General features: G+C 39.4%; 1 protein-coding gene across 9 annotated transcripts in view; it reads left to right on the forward strand.

Moving 5' to 3' along the window:
• The window catches only part of UTRN (utrophin), a 490,767-nt gene that overhangs the window by 254,191 nt on the left and 223,248 nt on the right, over positions 1 to 13,328 (forward strand). The window contains exon 1 of one of the 9 annotated variants that reach the window (XM_084777019.1): positions 3,856 to 4,473. The exons of the other annotated variants lie outside the window; for them this stretch is intronic. Within the exon in view, the coding sequence (XP_084633145.1) occupies positions 4,330 to 4,473 (144 nt within the window). The 5' untranslated portion in view covers positions 3,856 to 4,329. Of the gene's footprint in view, positions 1 to 3,855; positions 4,474 to 13,328 lie in introns of those variants that run through there. 9 annotated transcript variants of the gene reach the window in all.

Consider the following 13,328-nt stretch of genomic DNA (forward strand, 5'->3'; position numbering starts at 1 on the left):
GTGCTGCTTTTGTGATTTAAACAACTATAAATTTGATCTACACATGATCACAGATATTCAATTTAGGTAATACTGTTAATTTCTATGCTATTCGACTATGCACTCCAGTAAGCAGCAACTTACAGTGAGGAAAGAAGGCTCCAAATGAACCCCGCTAATGACTGCCACCAGCAGAACGCAGGCCTGCCAGAGGGTCTAATGATTTTTCTCACACATTTTCTCTTAGGATATATTCTTACCATAGCTCCAGTTCCTCTCAATATTTAATGAATATTCAAGCTATGGGAGAAATAAATTTAAATGGAAATGGTAGGAATCTTTTAAATAAAAATAACTAAGCTGGGGATTACTTGTCTTATGGCAAACACTGACAATCCAAGAGGCTGCCGGCTAAAATACGAAGGGATGATATGTATTGTAATTGCTTCTCAAAAATACTTTAATGTTGCCAAAATGGTCTTTTTGGGTTCGTATGAAGGAGGGCCTCTGCTACCAGCTGAGTCAGACATCTGTTTATCTGAAGATAAATGTGCATTTGTTTGTCCTCGGGATGCCTCACATTACGGTAATTCACAGTATTTCCACCTTTTCCTTCCCCATATTGGATGTCTTACTTTACAGTTCTCGCTTTGATTTACTTTAAAAAAATTACATGACTTCATTTTTGGCACCTTAGAGGTAGATGGATTTTAGAGACAGTATCACTGGCTGAACATCTCTGAGAGAAAGGAACTTTACTTTTCCCATGGGCTTGTAGATTATTCTCAGTTGTGCGAGTGATTTTCAATGGGACCTTGTTCAGAAATGCAAAGGTGTGTGAAGAAACCAACGAATACCTAAAATCATGAAATAAATTTGCTGTTGTTGAGCTACAAGTAGTGGGGAGCTGCCTGAGATTTCTGTATAAGACGCTGTGATTACTGCAATGTGTTTGCGTTGTGTGGTCAGGGGCTAGATCGATCTATCTTGTTATCCATCAGTGTGTTTATCTATCATCCATCTGTCTGCCTATCTGTCTGCCTGCCTATCTATCTATCTATCTATCTATCTATCTATACTGTTACGTACTTTTATCCATCATCTATGAATATCTATCATCTATCTATCTATCTATCTATCTATCTATCTATCTATCTATCTATCTTTATCAATCTCTATTCATCATCTCTATCTACATATCTAACATCTAGGAATATCTATGTGTCTGTCTGTCTATCTATCTATCTATCTATCTATCTATCTATCTATCTATTATCTATCTGTCATCTATTTGTCCTTAAGTGAATGTTCACTGTTTATATTGGATTCACATCTTGTGCCACACAGATGTAAAGCCACAGATGCATTTCATGGAGATATAATTTATACCATGTTCAATTTAAAGATGATCCTTAATATATTTTAATAAAGAGGGGGTTGAAAGCACAGGGGATAGATAAAGACTTCCTGGAACTATGATATGCAGCATGCCATTTCTTTTAAGGACAGGTGATCACTTTGACTCTTGTATTTATGTTTTGGTTTTTGTCCTCATCAGGGGTCTTTCAGCAAGAAAAAACTTGATCTTGAGAACTTGTTGGAGAGAGAAGCTCCTTGAGGGCTGAACAGTTCATGGAGGGCCTTGTGAACATGGCAATGTATATTATGTTTAATCTGCTCGGGATGGGAGCTGTCATAAAGGGGAATAAACAATAGAGTAAGGTATTAAGGCTCTCACTGGCAGGAATCTAGTTGATGGCTTTGCACGCCATGACAGAGACAAAAGGGAGCCTACTAAGACACTTAGGTAGCTTTGTGTGCCGGAAGTGATAGCGCTGTCATGAATCTAAGGCCTTGGTTGGGAGGCACTGAAGATGAGATTCTGTGGAGTGGTCCAGGGTGAGGTTGGGAGCAGAGCAGAAGAAGGTGTCAGAGCAAGAATACACACTTGTTTGGACTGTGAAGGGATGGCAAGTTCTATCTGGATTAAATCCGAATGAGGTGTTGGAGTGGCCCCTGGGGGAAGCTGCCAAATTTGGCTCTTTGTTTATTTAAGAAGAAGCTGTTGTTGATTTAAAAACCAATTTATTAATTGACACATTCATCTTAATTTTCATAGCCACAGTCTAGAACATTCATTATTTTAATTACATTTGTAACTGAAGCTGTATATCCTAGCAGTATTGATTTAGAGAAGCTTTGGTTCTTTGCTGCATAAACTTGCGATTCCTCATGGCCTCTCTGGGGTGGGTGTAAGAATGGGCTGGATCTGCAAGACCTTGTGTCTTAGAATCTTTGTATTGTCCTGCCCTGTGCTTGCTGCCTGCCTGGTTTTTCCACTTCTGTCTTGTAGAAGACAGAAGATCCTTTAGCTCTATCCCTATACTCAACAGTGTGCTTGTGGAGTAAACACCCAAGTTAAATATTCCTAATTAAAAAAAAAAACCAAAAAAAAAAAAAAAAACACTGAAACTAAGATCCTATAAAATCCATTAGTTGCTGAATGGTGACATGAAGCCCCGGGGAAGAATTCCATACCATGATAATCAGTCCATGCACGGAATCAGTAATAATGTTATAAAAATCATGCTCAGGGTTGATGCAGAAGGTTTGTGAAACACAGTTGACTGTTGTGTGTGGGCCTGAGTCTGGAATATCTCATTATATTCATGCAAATATGTCATTCCATGATGTGAAAACCGTGACGCTTCAAACACTCATGGGCCCAAGCGTTTCAGGTAAAAGATGCTCAACTTGTAAGTTTGTATTTTTATAGCTAGTCTTCTGCCTGTTATTCCCATACTGTACTGTATGTTTATATTCTATAAGTCAGGGTTTTGTTGTTATTTTGTACACTCAGAGATGTGTCGTGATAGCTCCTGTCAATGTAGAAGAACATTTACCACTTCAGAAATCCACTTTTCCCTTTAGGGTCAGTCCCCATTCTCAACCCTTTGGACTCTTGACCATGTTCCATCACTCATGTGTTTCTTCCTATTTGCCTAAGAACTAGCATTTTAAATAGTCGTAATGCACTGTTTTTGGCTTTGTCAGCCTCACCAGGGGGAGGCAGTATAGATTCCCAATAAGGAGCTGACGGGAATTATATGCAGGCAGAAGCTTCCTGATGAACCTGCCTATTAGACCCCACCGGAGACTTTAAATCACACCAGAGTGAAGGACTGAGGAGACAGGGGGAGGAAAAGAAGTTCCGGAAGATGCCAGAGAGGTGAACAGGCAGTGAGTGTTCCCTGGGCTGTTAGAGCTGGCAGGCCGGTGGTAATGAGGAACACATGGGGTTTGTTGCTGGCTGTGCCCTTTTACCCAGCCACTTAATCATCTGGGATAGTCTGGTCCTCTGAGGCAGTGTGCCAAACATTTCATAATGCAAAACGTACACACACACACACACACACACACACACACACAATCTGTACCGGCCCTTCCTATGACATTATACAATTGTCGTCTTGGATTTCCTATTCATGAAATTAAAACAGCGTTATGACAAACAATATGAGATCATGAAGCTGCTGTCTAAGAGGGAGATAGAGGAGTTGGCCATGCGCGTTTCTTCTCTTTATTAACTTGGCTGTTTAGTTAGAGGGAGCCTATTTGATTTCTAGCATGATTTCCTCCTGCACGGGGACCTGGCAGCCCATTTTTCAGCTCTGCCTTTGGGGCTCAGGTAAACCTGTATCTCTGTAAATAAGGTTTTGTTTTAGATGGTGCTGCGTCCAGTCTGGCTCATGGTGATTTATTAGCACGGAGTGTGTGCGCTCTGGTCTTTCACACAGGTCTCTCTGTGCCCCTCAGTATTTCTTCTACTCATCCAACAAGCACAGGCTGAGCCGCGTTCCGCTGGGAGTGCTCACATCCCTCTGTAGCGCTTCAGGCTCCCTGCCACTCGGTCTCCTCATGTAAACCAGCTACCAGGCATGCACCGTGGCAGTGACGGTGTTCACTCTTCGTCCCCGCGGGAAGTGGGCTTTGTAGCTTCTGCTTTAGTGTCTCACTTAATATCTTCTTGGCTCCGGAGCGCTCTCCTTCCCTGCAGCCGGCAGCGCTTGGCTGCCCTGCAACTTGCTTCATTTCTTGCCACGCCAGGCTGAGCAGGTCCTGGCTGTGAGCATCTGCTGGAGGCTGTCTGGGTGGCGGTCGTCAGTGTTTTTGTCAAATCAAGAAGTTGATGGACTTCCAGCTTCCTTTTCTCTAGAACCTTACCCCCCCCCCCCCGCCCCGCGCCCCCCTTGTATCTTTGAAATGCGTTTCTGGAAACGAGCATGCTCAGAGAACTGGCAAATCATTGTCCAGTGACCGGGAGGAAATGATCGCTGCTCTTCATTTATAATGCAAATTCTGAGGACTCTTCAGAAGTGTGGTAAACTTAAAATGATGGCCGTGGTGAGAACGTCCCTGCAGAAAGTTGTGGTTTTGTTACATCGTTTGCAAAGGATGGCAGTTTCCTCTCCGCGGTACCAGAAGCTTTGCAAGGTAACTGACTGGAAACAGGGAGTCGGGTATCTAAAGAATCCCTGTTGCCTGCCTGGGAAATACTCATCTTTTCGGGGTCTTAGTAAGGAAAGGAAAACCTCCCTTTCTTGGCAGCTGATTGCAAAAGCCGTTAAGAGGCTCTATTAAAATGTGTTTAAGCCTCCAAGACAAGTACTATTTTATTTTATCATTTACCACCTTGTCTTCTGAGATGGGCTATTTAGAGACAAGATGACAAACTATTTTCGTTAAAACCTGTTACCTCTGGACTACTTCGTAATATTTTAATATTTAACGGCACATTAATCTAATGTTAAACTCTAGCAGAATCAAGCAGAAAGCTTGAAGCAGTCTTTCAACAGCTTGCTTAGTGTGTTCATCTTTATATAGCTGATTTTTTTTTTCCAATTAAGGAAAGTAATGCCCGTTTTAAAAACAAGCTTAGCCCGTCCTAAAAATTTTTTCTGATCTTGGAGTCACGCATGTTGTAGTTAAAGCTGAAGATCTCAGTTTTCCGTGGACAGGTGGATGGAGAAGTGTTTTAGGAGGTAACTTGTTTGACAGTTGTACATTTTGGACACGGTGTCAGTCATTTTAAATACAAGCTCCTGTGCTGTTTTAGGTTAGTTTTTGTTATTGCCCATGCATCTATGTTATTCAGTGTTCATACTGTGTCCTTATTTTTTTAAAAATGAGATGATATGGTGTGAAAGGGTGATTGTAACAGCAGCAAGTCAATTTTTATGTCGTTACAGTACTATGCTCTCTCCCTGGGAATTACTTAGGACTCTTCTAAAGAAGGCATCCCATTGTTCTTTAAAGGACCAACTGGTCTGTAATTGGGAAAGATGCATCTTAGGACATTTTCTTTCTGGTGATATAAGATCTATGTGTCCAAACACTTCGACTCTGCCTGAAAGGAAATAGATCAGCATCAGGAAGCAGTATTCTGTTTATTTGATTTGATCATACTGTTGTGTCTTAAACTTTTTCCAACATAATGTATATCTGCCCCGAAACTTGCTTTATAAAATATGATTTTCCAAAAATAAATTAAGGTAGTGAGACATTCTTTGAATAAATACTGTATTTCCAATTGTATTAAGTTATTTAAAACTTGATCCAAGTTATTAGTTCAGTTGTGAAAGTACACAACTAACTGTTGGGTATATTAGGGTTTCATCTCCTATAAGAATCAGTGTGTTTTCATAACACATTTCCATTTTTCACAAAAAGCCAATTTTGATAATGGAGGAAAATGCACTTGCTAATGTGTATTATTTTACCTTTTCACTATCAGTATAAATATACAAATCATTAACACATGTTACTTTTACAAAAAGCTAACAACATTATAGATGTATGAAGCATTAAAAAAAAAGCTGGATCATTTTTTATCTTTTGTTTCCCAAAAGCAGAGGAGCTTTTTGAGTTGTATAGTCACTGGAGAAGTTTAGTTCTATGCACAAAGCAAAATTCAGGTGCTGGGGAAAGCCACTGACTGACTGGTAAGACCCTAAACAAGCAGGGTCCGTGTTAATGAAATCAGGGGGGAAGTTCACTCCCAACAGGTTTATTCTTTGTGAAGATTTATTGAGATTTATAATTTCTCCAAGATGACTTAGGATTTAAATATTCAGCGGACGTGTTACCTTTTGTAAATGTGAAGTTATCTTATTTGCAGTTGAAATGTACCTTTCTCATATGTTCTCTTACATATATGAAATTAGTTACTGTTCAGACACTGCAGTTGGGGACACACAGTTCCAGTACTTTCCAGTAGGTGTCAATGTAAGGCAGTGATATATGAGACCTGGGGACTCCAGACAGGGAGGGACGTGGCTTCATGATGATTACTATGAATAAATGAGCTGGTAAACATGTATATTTTATTTGTCTTACTGTATTTGGAAAATGGATCCTAATTCATATTATTATAAATAAAAGTTACAGTAGCGGAATTAAACGTCAATTGCCCTTCTTAATGAATGACATGATATCTGTATTTACTGAAGACACTTGTGGTTTAGGCACCAGTGGTACCGCTGTGCTTGAAGTTTGCCTGTGCTGTTTATTTGCTTTGCGCGGCACTGAAATCTCTTCCTTTTAAATTGCAAAGGTTGTCTCGGCTATTTTTTCCCTATATCTCCTACATCCTCTATATTTAGTTTTTTTAGAAAGGAAATGTTAAACACTTCAGTGTTGTGCCATAAAAATACAGAGAGAATCTATTTTAAGTACATTGAAAGATAGATAGATAGATAGATAGATAGATAGATAGATAGATAAATAGAAATATTGCATTGACCAAAGGATAAGTCTGTTTTGAGTTCATCTTGGTAGTGTGGAATCTGCTGTCCGATTATTTGTGCCTTTCCTCTTTTTCCTTCGTGTGTTTCTTTTGCCTGTTGTGTGGAGTATCTGTCATTTATAGAACTTCCTCTCAGAGACATTTCGTTTTCTTTTGTCTTTTCTTGGTTTGCTTTCAAGTTTGACTGTAAGAATATAATATAAATGTAAGACAATTGGAAATTTGTGTAAAATTTTGAGTTTTTTTTCCCTATCTGTTTCAAAGAAGAAAAGGGACAGAAATTAGCAGAACTTGGGAAAATTGTGGCTCCAGGTAAACCTCCCCCCAACTATACAAGCAGTTGCTTTTTTTTTTTTTTTTTTTTTTTTGCCTTGAAAAACATTTCTTTCTGATTATACAACCCCTAAAATTTGGGCAGAAAACTAAAACATAATGGCTGCTGGCTTGGGATATAATTAGCAGCATTGAAATTGCCCCCAATGACCTAAGGCCACCCCACACTGGATGCTAATTTCTCCTGCTTTGGCTTAGATCACTTAGCTTCTTTAAAATATTAATGAGTCCAGAGTATAATTTTTCCTCTATTAGAGCACAGTGGAGGTAAAGCTGGGTGTAAATGACTTTTAAGAATGCTACTGATGTTAACTTGTTTTCATTTTGTGATTGTTTTGGTCTCTTTTGTATCATTAAGTCCTTGGATTGAAAACTAATGAGGTTATGTTGTGTTGGAGAGAAATTTTATAAGCCCCTCCCCATGCCCTCAGTGCCACTTTTAATGGCATATTTAATAATCAACATGGAAAAGAGTAGATTCTTGTAAGGTAAGTTAGTGTTTTTATAAAAATTTGAAAAAATAGTATTATAAATTGAGTTCTTCATGACCTAAGCATTTAAAATTTTTTTGATTTAGTTTTATAACTTTTATGCTGCCAGCATGTATATGTAAACCAGTTTAGCTAAAATGATTTTGTGCCCAAACATTTTGCCATGTATCCTATCAGTTAAAATGTTTTAAGCATCCAGCTGTGTTATTAGTTCAAAATTGTGCACATATGCTATCGTAAGAATCATCTGCTCAATGGTCGCAGTGTTGACTTGTTTGAGTGTTCAATTTTGTCTTCTTAGCACCCAGACTGATTGCCCCTTCTTTCTATGTGTTATTTTCCCACCACTTGGTCACTGATGGTTTGCTAGTAAGGTAAAATGAAGGCTTGGGAAATCAGGGTTGACGAGTGATGTTTAAACACAATCAGTTTCTTCTGTAAATGTTCATGTGTGTGGACCACATGGAGCTTGCGGGTACATGTGTAAAGGGTAGCCATGGAACTCTGAAGACATCTCAGTTTATCAGTTTTTGAAATGACTTTTCAGTTCCTATGCTGTCTGTCATCTGTACAAATATGTTTGGTTCATTTAAGGTGGAGTGTAGGTCTTTTTAAAAATATGGCAAATACAGAAGTACATTTAAAAGTAGGCTTTATAGGTTTAACTCTGAAACATCCCTCCATGCTCTTTCAGGAGCATATGTTGCTCTCCTTGAGTAGCATGTCCTGAAGTATTTCGGAACATTAAAACTTGACTTGGATACAGCCTGAATGTTGATAGAGGTATTTTAAGGCCAACTATCCGACTCCCTTGGTTTCTTTCAATAATCGAACCATACACATATTTCTTGAACCACAGAAAATGGACACCCAAGCCTGGGGTCCCCTTGATCGTAAGAAGACTTGTCCCGTCTTGGTTTCATAAGAAACCAGTGAGTTAGACAGTTCGAAGACTTATCAGGTTGAGGTGCTATGGAACAAAATGACCTGGGCAGAGGGAGTTGTATTTATTCTCCCTTTTCCCTGATGCTCCTTGCTGGTCTCATCAGAGTGGTGTGAACTCCCAGGTAGAGTACATACTTAACTCTGTCTTCTGCAGTCCCTGCTGAGGGAGAGATTACTGACATGAGGACCAGAACCAAAGACCTTCATTTCTGCCTGTGACAGTCACATGTTTTGCCTTGTGGCTTCCCAAAGGAGCAGCAGCTTCCTCTCTTTTTACCATAATTCCTCAAGTCAATGTGAACATCAAAATTATTTTTTAATTACCTAATTAGGTAGTAACACGTTGTTAATCAGAAAACTCGTGTTACCAATGACTTAGCTTATGATTTAGTATAATGCTTTTATATGATTAAAAATAATAGGACTGACAAAATTACATGTTATGGTTCTTTAGGAACTGAAATCTTGTTTGGAACTCTAGATGAGGGATGCTAATACAATTGGGCAAACAGAAAGATCTTCTGCAGAGAGAGCTGGCATAGCACTCTGTATTGGAGAAGGTTTTCCAAATTGTATTTCGTCACTGTGACTAAAAGCTTGATGGCTTGTGTTTTCTTTGGGGTCCAATTTATTAAGTACCAAGTGGAAATTTCCAGCCTTTATGCATGGGTTTGAAAGCTGCAGACATTCACCATTTTCTCTTAACTCTTGGCTGAGCCCTGCTGCTCTCTCTCTCAGCATAGTTAGTTGTTTATATTTAGCTCCTGAAATTAAGCAATTAGCAGAGCTCCCGCCAGAGATAGAAGAATATAGAAAATGTCATGCCATTGTAGCTTTCTCACTTGCACAAAGTTTATTCACTCTTGGGCAAGGTAAATGAGTCCAAATAATTGAAATTGGAAAGGATGTGAAGTGCAGCAGAGGGTTGCTTTTCATTTTTCTTTTCCTAGTTGGTTCAGTTCTGTGGAGTTCTACAAGATTGATTTGTAGCAAAACTCATTTATAGAAACAGACAGTGCTTTTTAACACTTAATAAATAAATGGCTGATGTGACAGCGTGGCGTGATAAAGCCTGAACAAAATTCTGGAGGAATGTAAAGTGAGGACGTAGTTAGGTCAGGTCCAGTGGTACAGGTCCTGTGATCTCAGCTAATTGGGAAGCAAAGGCTGGAAGATTGCAAGTTCAAGACCTGGGTGGTATACAGAGTGAGTTGAGGGTCAGGTTGTATAATGTTGTAAGACTCTGTCTCACACTGGAACATTAAAACCTAAAGGCTGTGTGTGCAGCTCAAGGAGAACACTTACCTAGCATATGTATTTAAGGCCCAAGGGTCAATCTCTAACAGTTGGTGAGAGACTTTGGTTTTTCACACTGGGCACCTCCTCTTCCCTTGCAGCTGCTGGTCCTCCTCCACCATCACTTCCTTCTCCTAGTGCATGTTAGTGCACGTTTATTACAGAGCTTGGTAGACAGTTGCTATGAAGAGATTCTTATAAGGGAAAACACTTAATTGGGGCTGGCTTACAGGTTTAGTCTATTAGCATCATGGCGGGAAGCAAGGCAGTGTGCAGGTAGACATGGTGCTAAAGAAAGAGCTGAGGTTCTACGTCTTCATACTCAGGCAGCATAAGGAGAGTGTGTACACACCAGCCTTGCATTTATAAGACCTCAAAGGCCGCCCTCACAGTGGCATCCTTCCTTCAACAAGGCCACACCTCCTAGTAGCGCTACTCCCTATGGGCCAAGCACTCACATGCACGAGTCTATGGGGGCCACTCCTATTCAATTCACCACATTCATAGATGCTGCCATCTCGTTTGAGACAGGATCTTTCGTTGGGCGTGACCTTATCAATCTGCCTAGACTGGCTGGCCAGTGAACTCCAGGGATGGATTTTTCCTGTTTTGCCTTCCCCAGCCTTGGGATTAAAGAGACAGTTGCACACACACACCACCACACCACAGACATTTTTATGTGGTTTCTGAGAATCAAGCCCAAGCCAAACAATCTCTGCACTGGGCCACCCTCTCAGCCCACATTTATGGTGTCTGTATTTTTCCTATTGTAAGAGAATTAGGGTAAAATTGTTTACATAGAAAAACAAAGCAAATTAACAAGAAAGCAACAACCCCCAGACCCTGTGGGAAAATAGCTAATAAAACAATGATAAGATACCCAATTTATAGTGTTTTAAAGTTCCCATATGTTTTCTAAATTAGTGCCAATATATATCTATAGATATGTTTATATATCTCTATAAATATATATCTGTCATCTATCAATCATTATCTATTAATCATATCTATCTATCTATCTATGGAAAAAATTGTTGTCAGTTCCACTTAAGAACTGGAGGAGAAAAAAAAAGCTCTTGTAATGCTACAGTGAAGGAACAGGGCAAGAGATGCCTGGCCAACTTGTCCTGTTGACAGCGTTTCTGATTCTAGATGCAGCATCTGTTTGCATTTCACGTCAGGTAGTTACAGGGGTTCTCCTGAGCTACCTGGAACCATGCAGGAAAGAACGAGACAGCAGCTTAAGTGATTGCTATATTCCTTGTAGTTATGGCTGCCTCGTGTTTTCACTGTACAGGGAAGGAAACACACCTTCTAGAGATGTTTTATTGCCCACTGTTTTGGAAATGCTTTGGTATTTGTTTTCATCCAGAAGTTCAAAAACAACAAACTACATTATTTTTGAAACTATTTTAATATCAATTTTTGGCTCTATGAGAGCAAAGAATTTTTTCCGGTTTCTATAGGCTTTTTTTTTTTGTTTTTAAATGGGTTCATTTCTCAGCTTTGTACAAAGGATGGATTGGCTCATTTTAATGCAAATTGATATAGTTGGTTCTTTTTTTTTTTTTTTTTTTTGGCTCATAATTTAGTTTGGTTTGAGTCTCAATACCACAAGTATTGAATTATATATTCACTGAGCCTAATTCTCCATACCCAAATGTAGTTTTTTATCATCATATTTAAGGCACATAATAGCTCCTTTAAAAGATAAATGGAAAGGAGTCAGCTATGGTGCACCTTTTCTTACTGAAACATTTTCTCTTCTTTGAAGTTCATGTACTCAATGGTTCTCATGTGCCAACTACATATGTTCAGTGTAGACTGAAGTGATAACCTGGGCCCGTAAATCACAGAAATTCACCTAAGTTGTTCTAAGGAATTTAAAATATTTTCTTCTCATTTATTACTTGTTTGTATACAATTTTTTAAAAAGATTTACTTTTATTATTTTTAAGTATGTATATCTATATGTGTCTGTCTATAGTGATGTGCATAGTAGTGTAGCCAGAGGTTTGGATCTCTTGGAGCTAGAGTTTCAGGTAGTTGTGAGCTGCCTATCATGGGTGCTGGGAATCAAACTCCAGTCCTATGAAAGAGCACTGTGTGGTTGTAAGCACTGAGCTTTCTCTCTAGCCATGTTTGTTTGTTTGTTTGTTTGTTTGTTTTTTGAGGCTCTCTCTGGCTTTGTAGCCCATGATGATCTTCAGCTTAGCATCCACCTGCCTCAGCTTCCAGAGAAATAGAATTACAGTCCTCCTATACTGCCATAACAGGTATTCTTTTTAATAATTAACATTAGTAATTGTTTGCACTTTTAAAGAGTTGCAGTGAGTCAAAGGGTTCATCCTAGTTTAGAATAAGACCATGAATTCACATAATTCTGGCCTGGTCTTTTACCACTTTTAAATCACCTTGACAAGCCATTGACTGGGTTTGTATCTCAGTTCTCTTTTTAGAAAACGAGAGTATAATTAATCCCTCCAAACATCACTGAATTCTGGAATCCTGGCACAAGCTGAGTATTCATGGGTCAAGCAGATGACCAAGGGAGTATGTGTACAGCGTCTTGTGTCTGTAGGTGGTATTGTTGCTGTCCTTGTAGTCTGGAACACTAAAGGAACCCCCAAATCCTAATAAAGAAGTCCACAGCATAATGGCCTAGGGAATGTTTCTGAAAAGCTTTGTGCCTTGGGGGCTGGGCTTCCTGAGATAAAGTCTGGGCCATCCTAGGCAGGGCTGCTATACACCACTGTTCTGTACAGAGTAAGAGGAAAGAACACTGAAGACAGGTCATGTTTTCTGTTTGCAGTTCTGCTTGGAGAAGTCCAGGCTAGCCTCTCCCTTGACCTTGAGGTAAAAGTCCCACAGGATATCCATTTCCCTGTTTTGAGGGCTCCCCTGGATTTCCAGGCTCCTCCTTGATAACTGTAATCTTTGAAGCCACAATACAACTATATTGCGCTGAATTAAGCTAATATAGGCTAAAATAGAAGCTCTGTTCTTTTAAATCCAAAGCCTGTCAACTGTCCTGTGACTATTGTAGGAGAATGGGGAGAAATAAAAATTTTAAAATACATTTCTCAAATCTTTAAGAATGAACGCATTTTGGTATCATGTGTTTTGACCAAATACAGAGTTTGATTTTCTTGGCACAAGTCTACAATTAATTAGTTAGCTTTAAAAAAAAATAATTAAGTAATCATTTTTGTGGCAGGGTCTCATCTCATATAGCCTAGGCATGCCTGAAGCTTAGGCTGGCCTAGTCTTCACTGCACAGCCCAGGCTGGCCTGGGATTCACTGCTTAGCCTGGCCTGGCCTCAAACCTGGAGTAATCGTTCCAGCTTTGCCTCCCAAGAGCTGAGCTTGTAGCCTTGTGCCACCATTCCTGGCACATTACAGGTAGGCTTTTAGCAAATGTTCTTGTTAATTGCTTAAGGTATTTTATAAAATGAGAAACCTTACTTATAAAAGGGTA

The sequence above is a fragment of the Acomys minous genome, assembly GCF_964271855.1.
Source record: "Acomys minous genome assembly, chromosome: 3".
Taxonomy (NCBI): Eukaryota; Metazoa; Chordata; class Mammalia; order Rodentia; family Muridae; genus Acomys; species Acomys minous.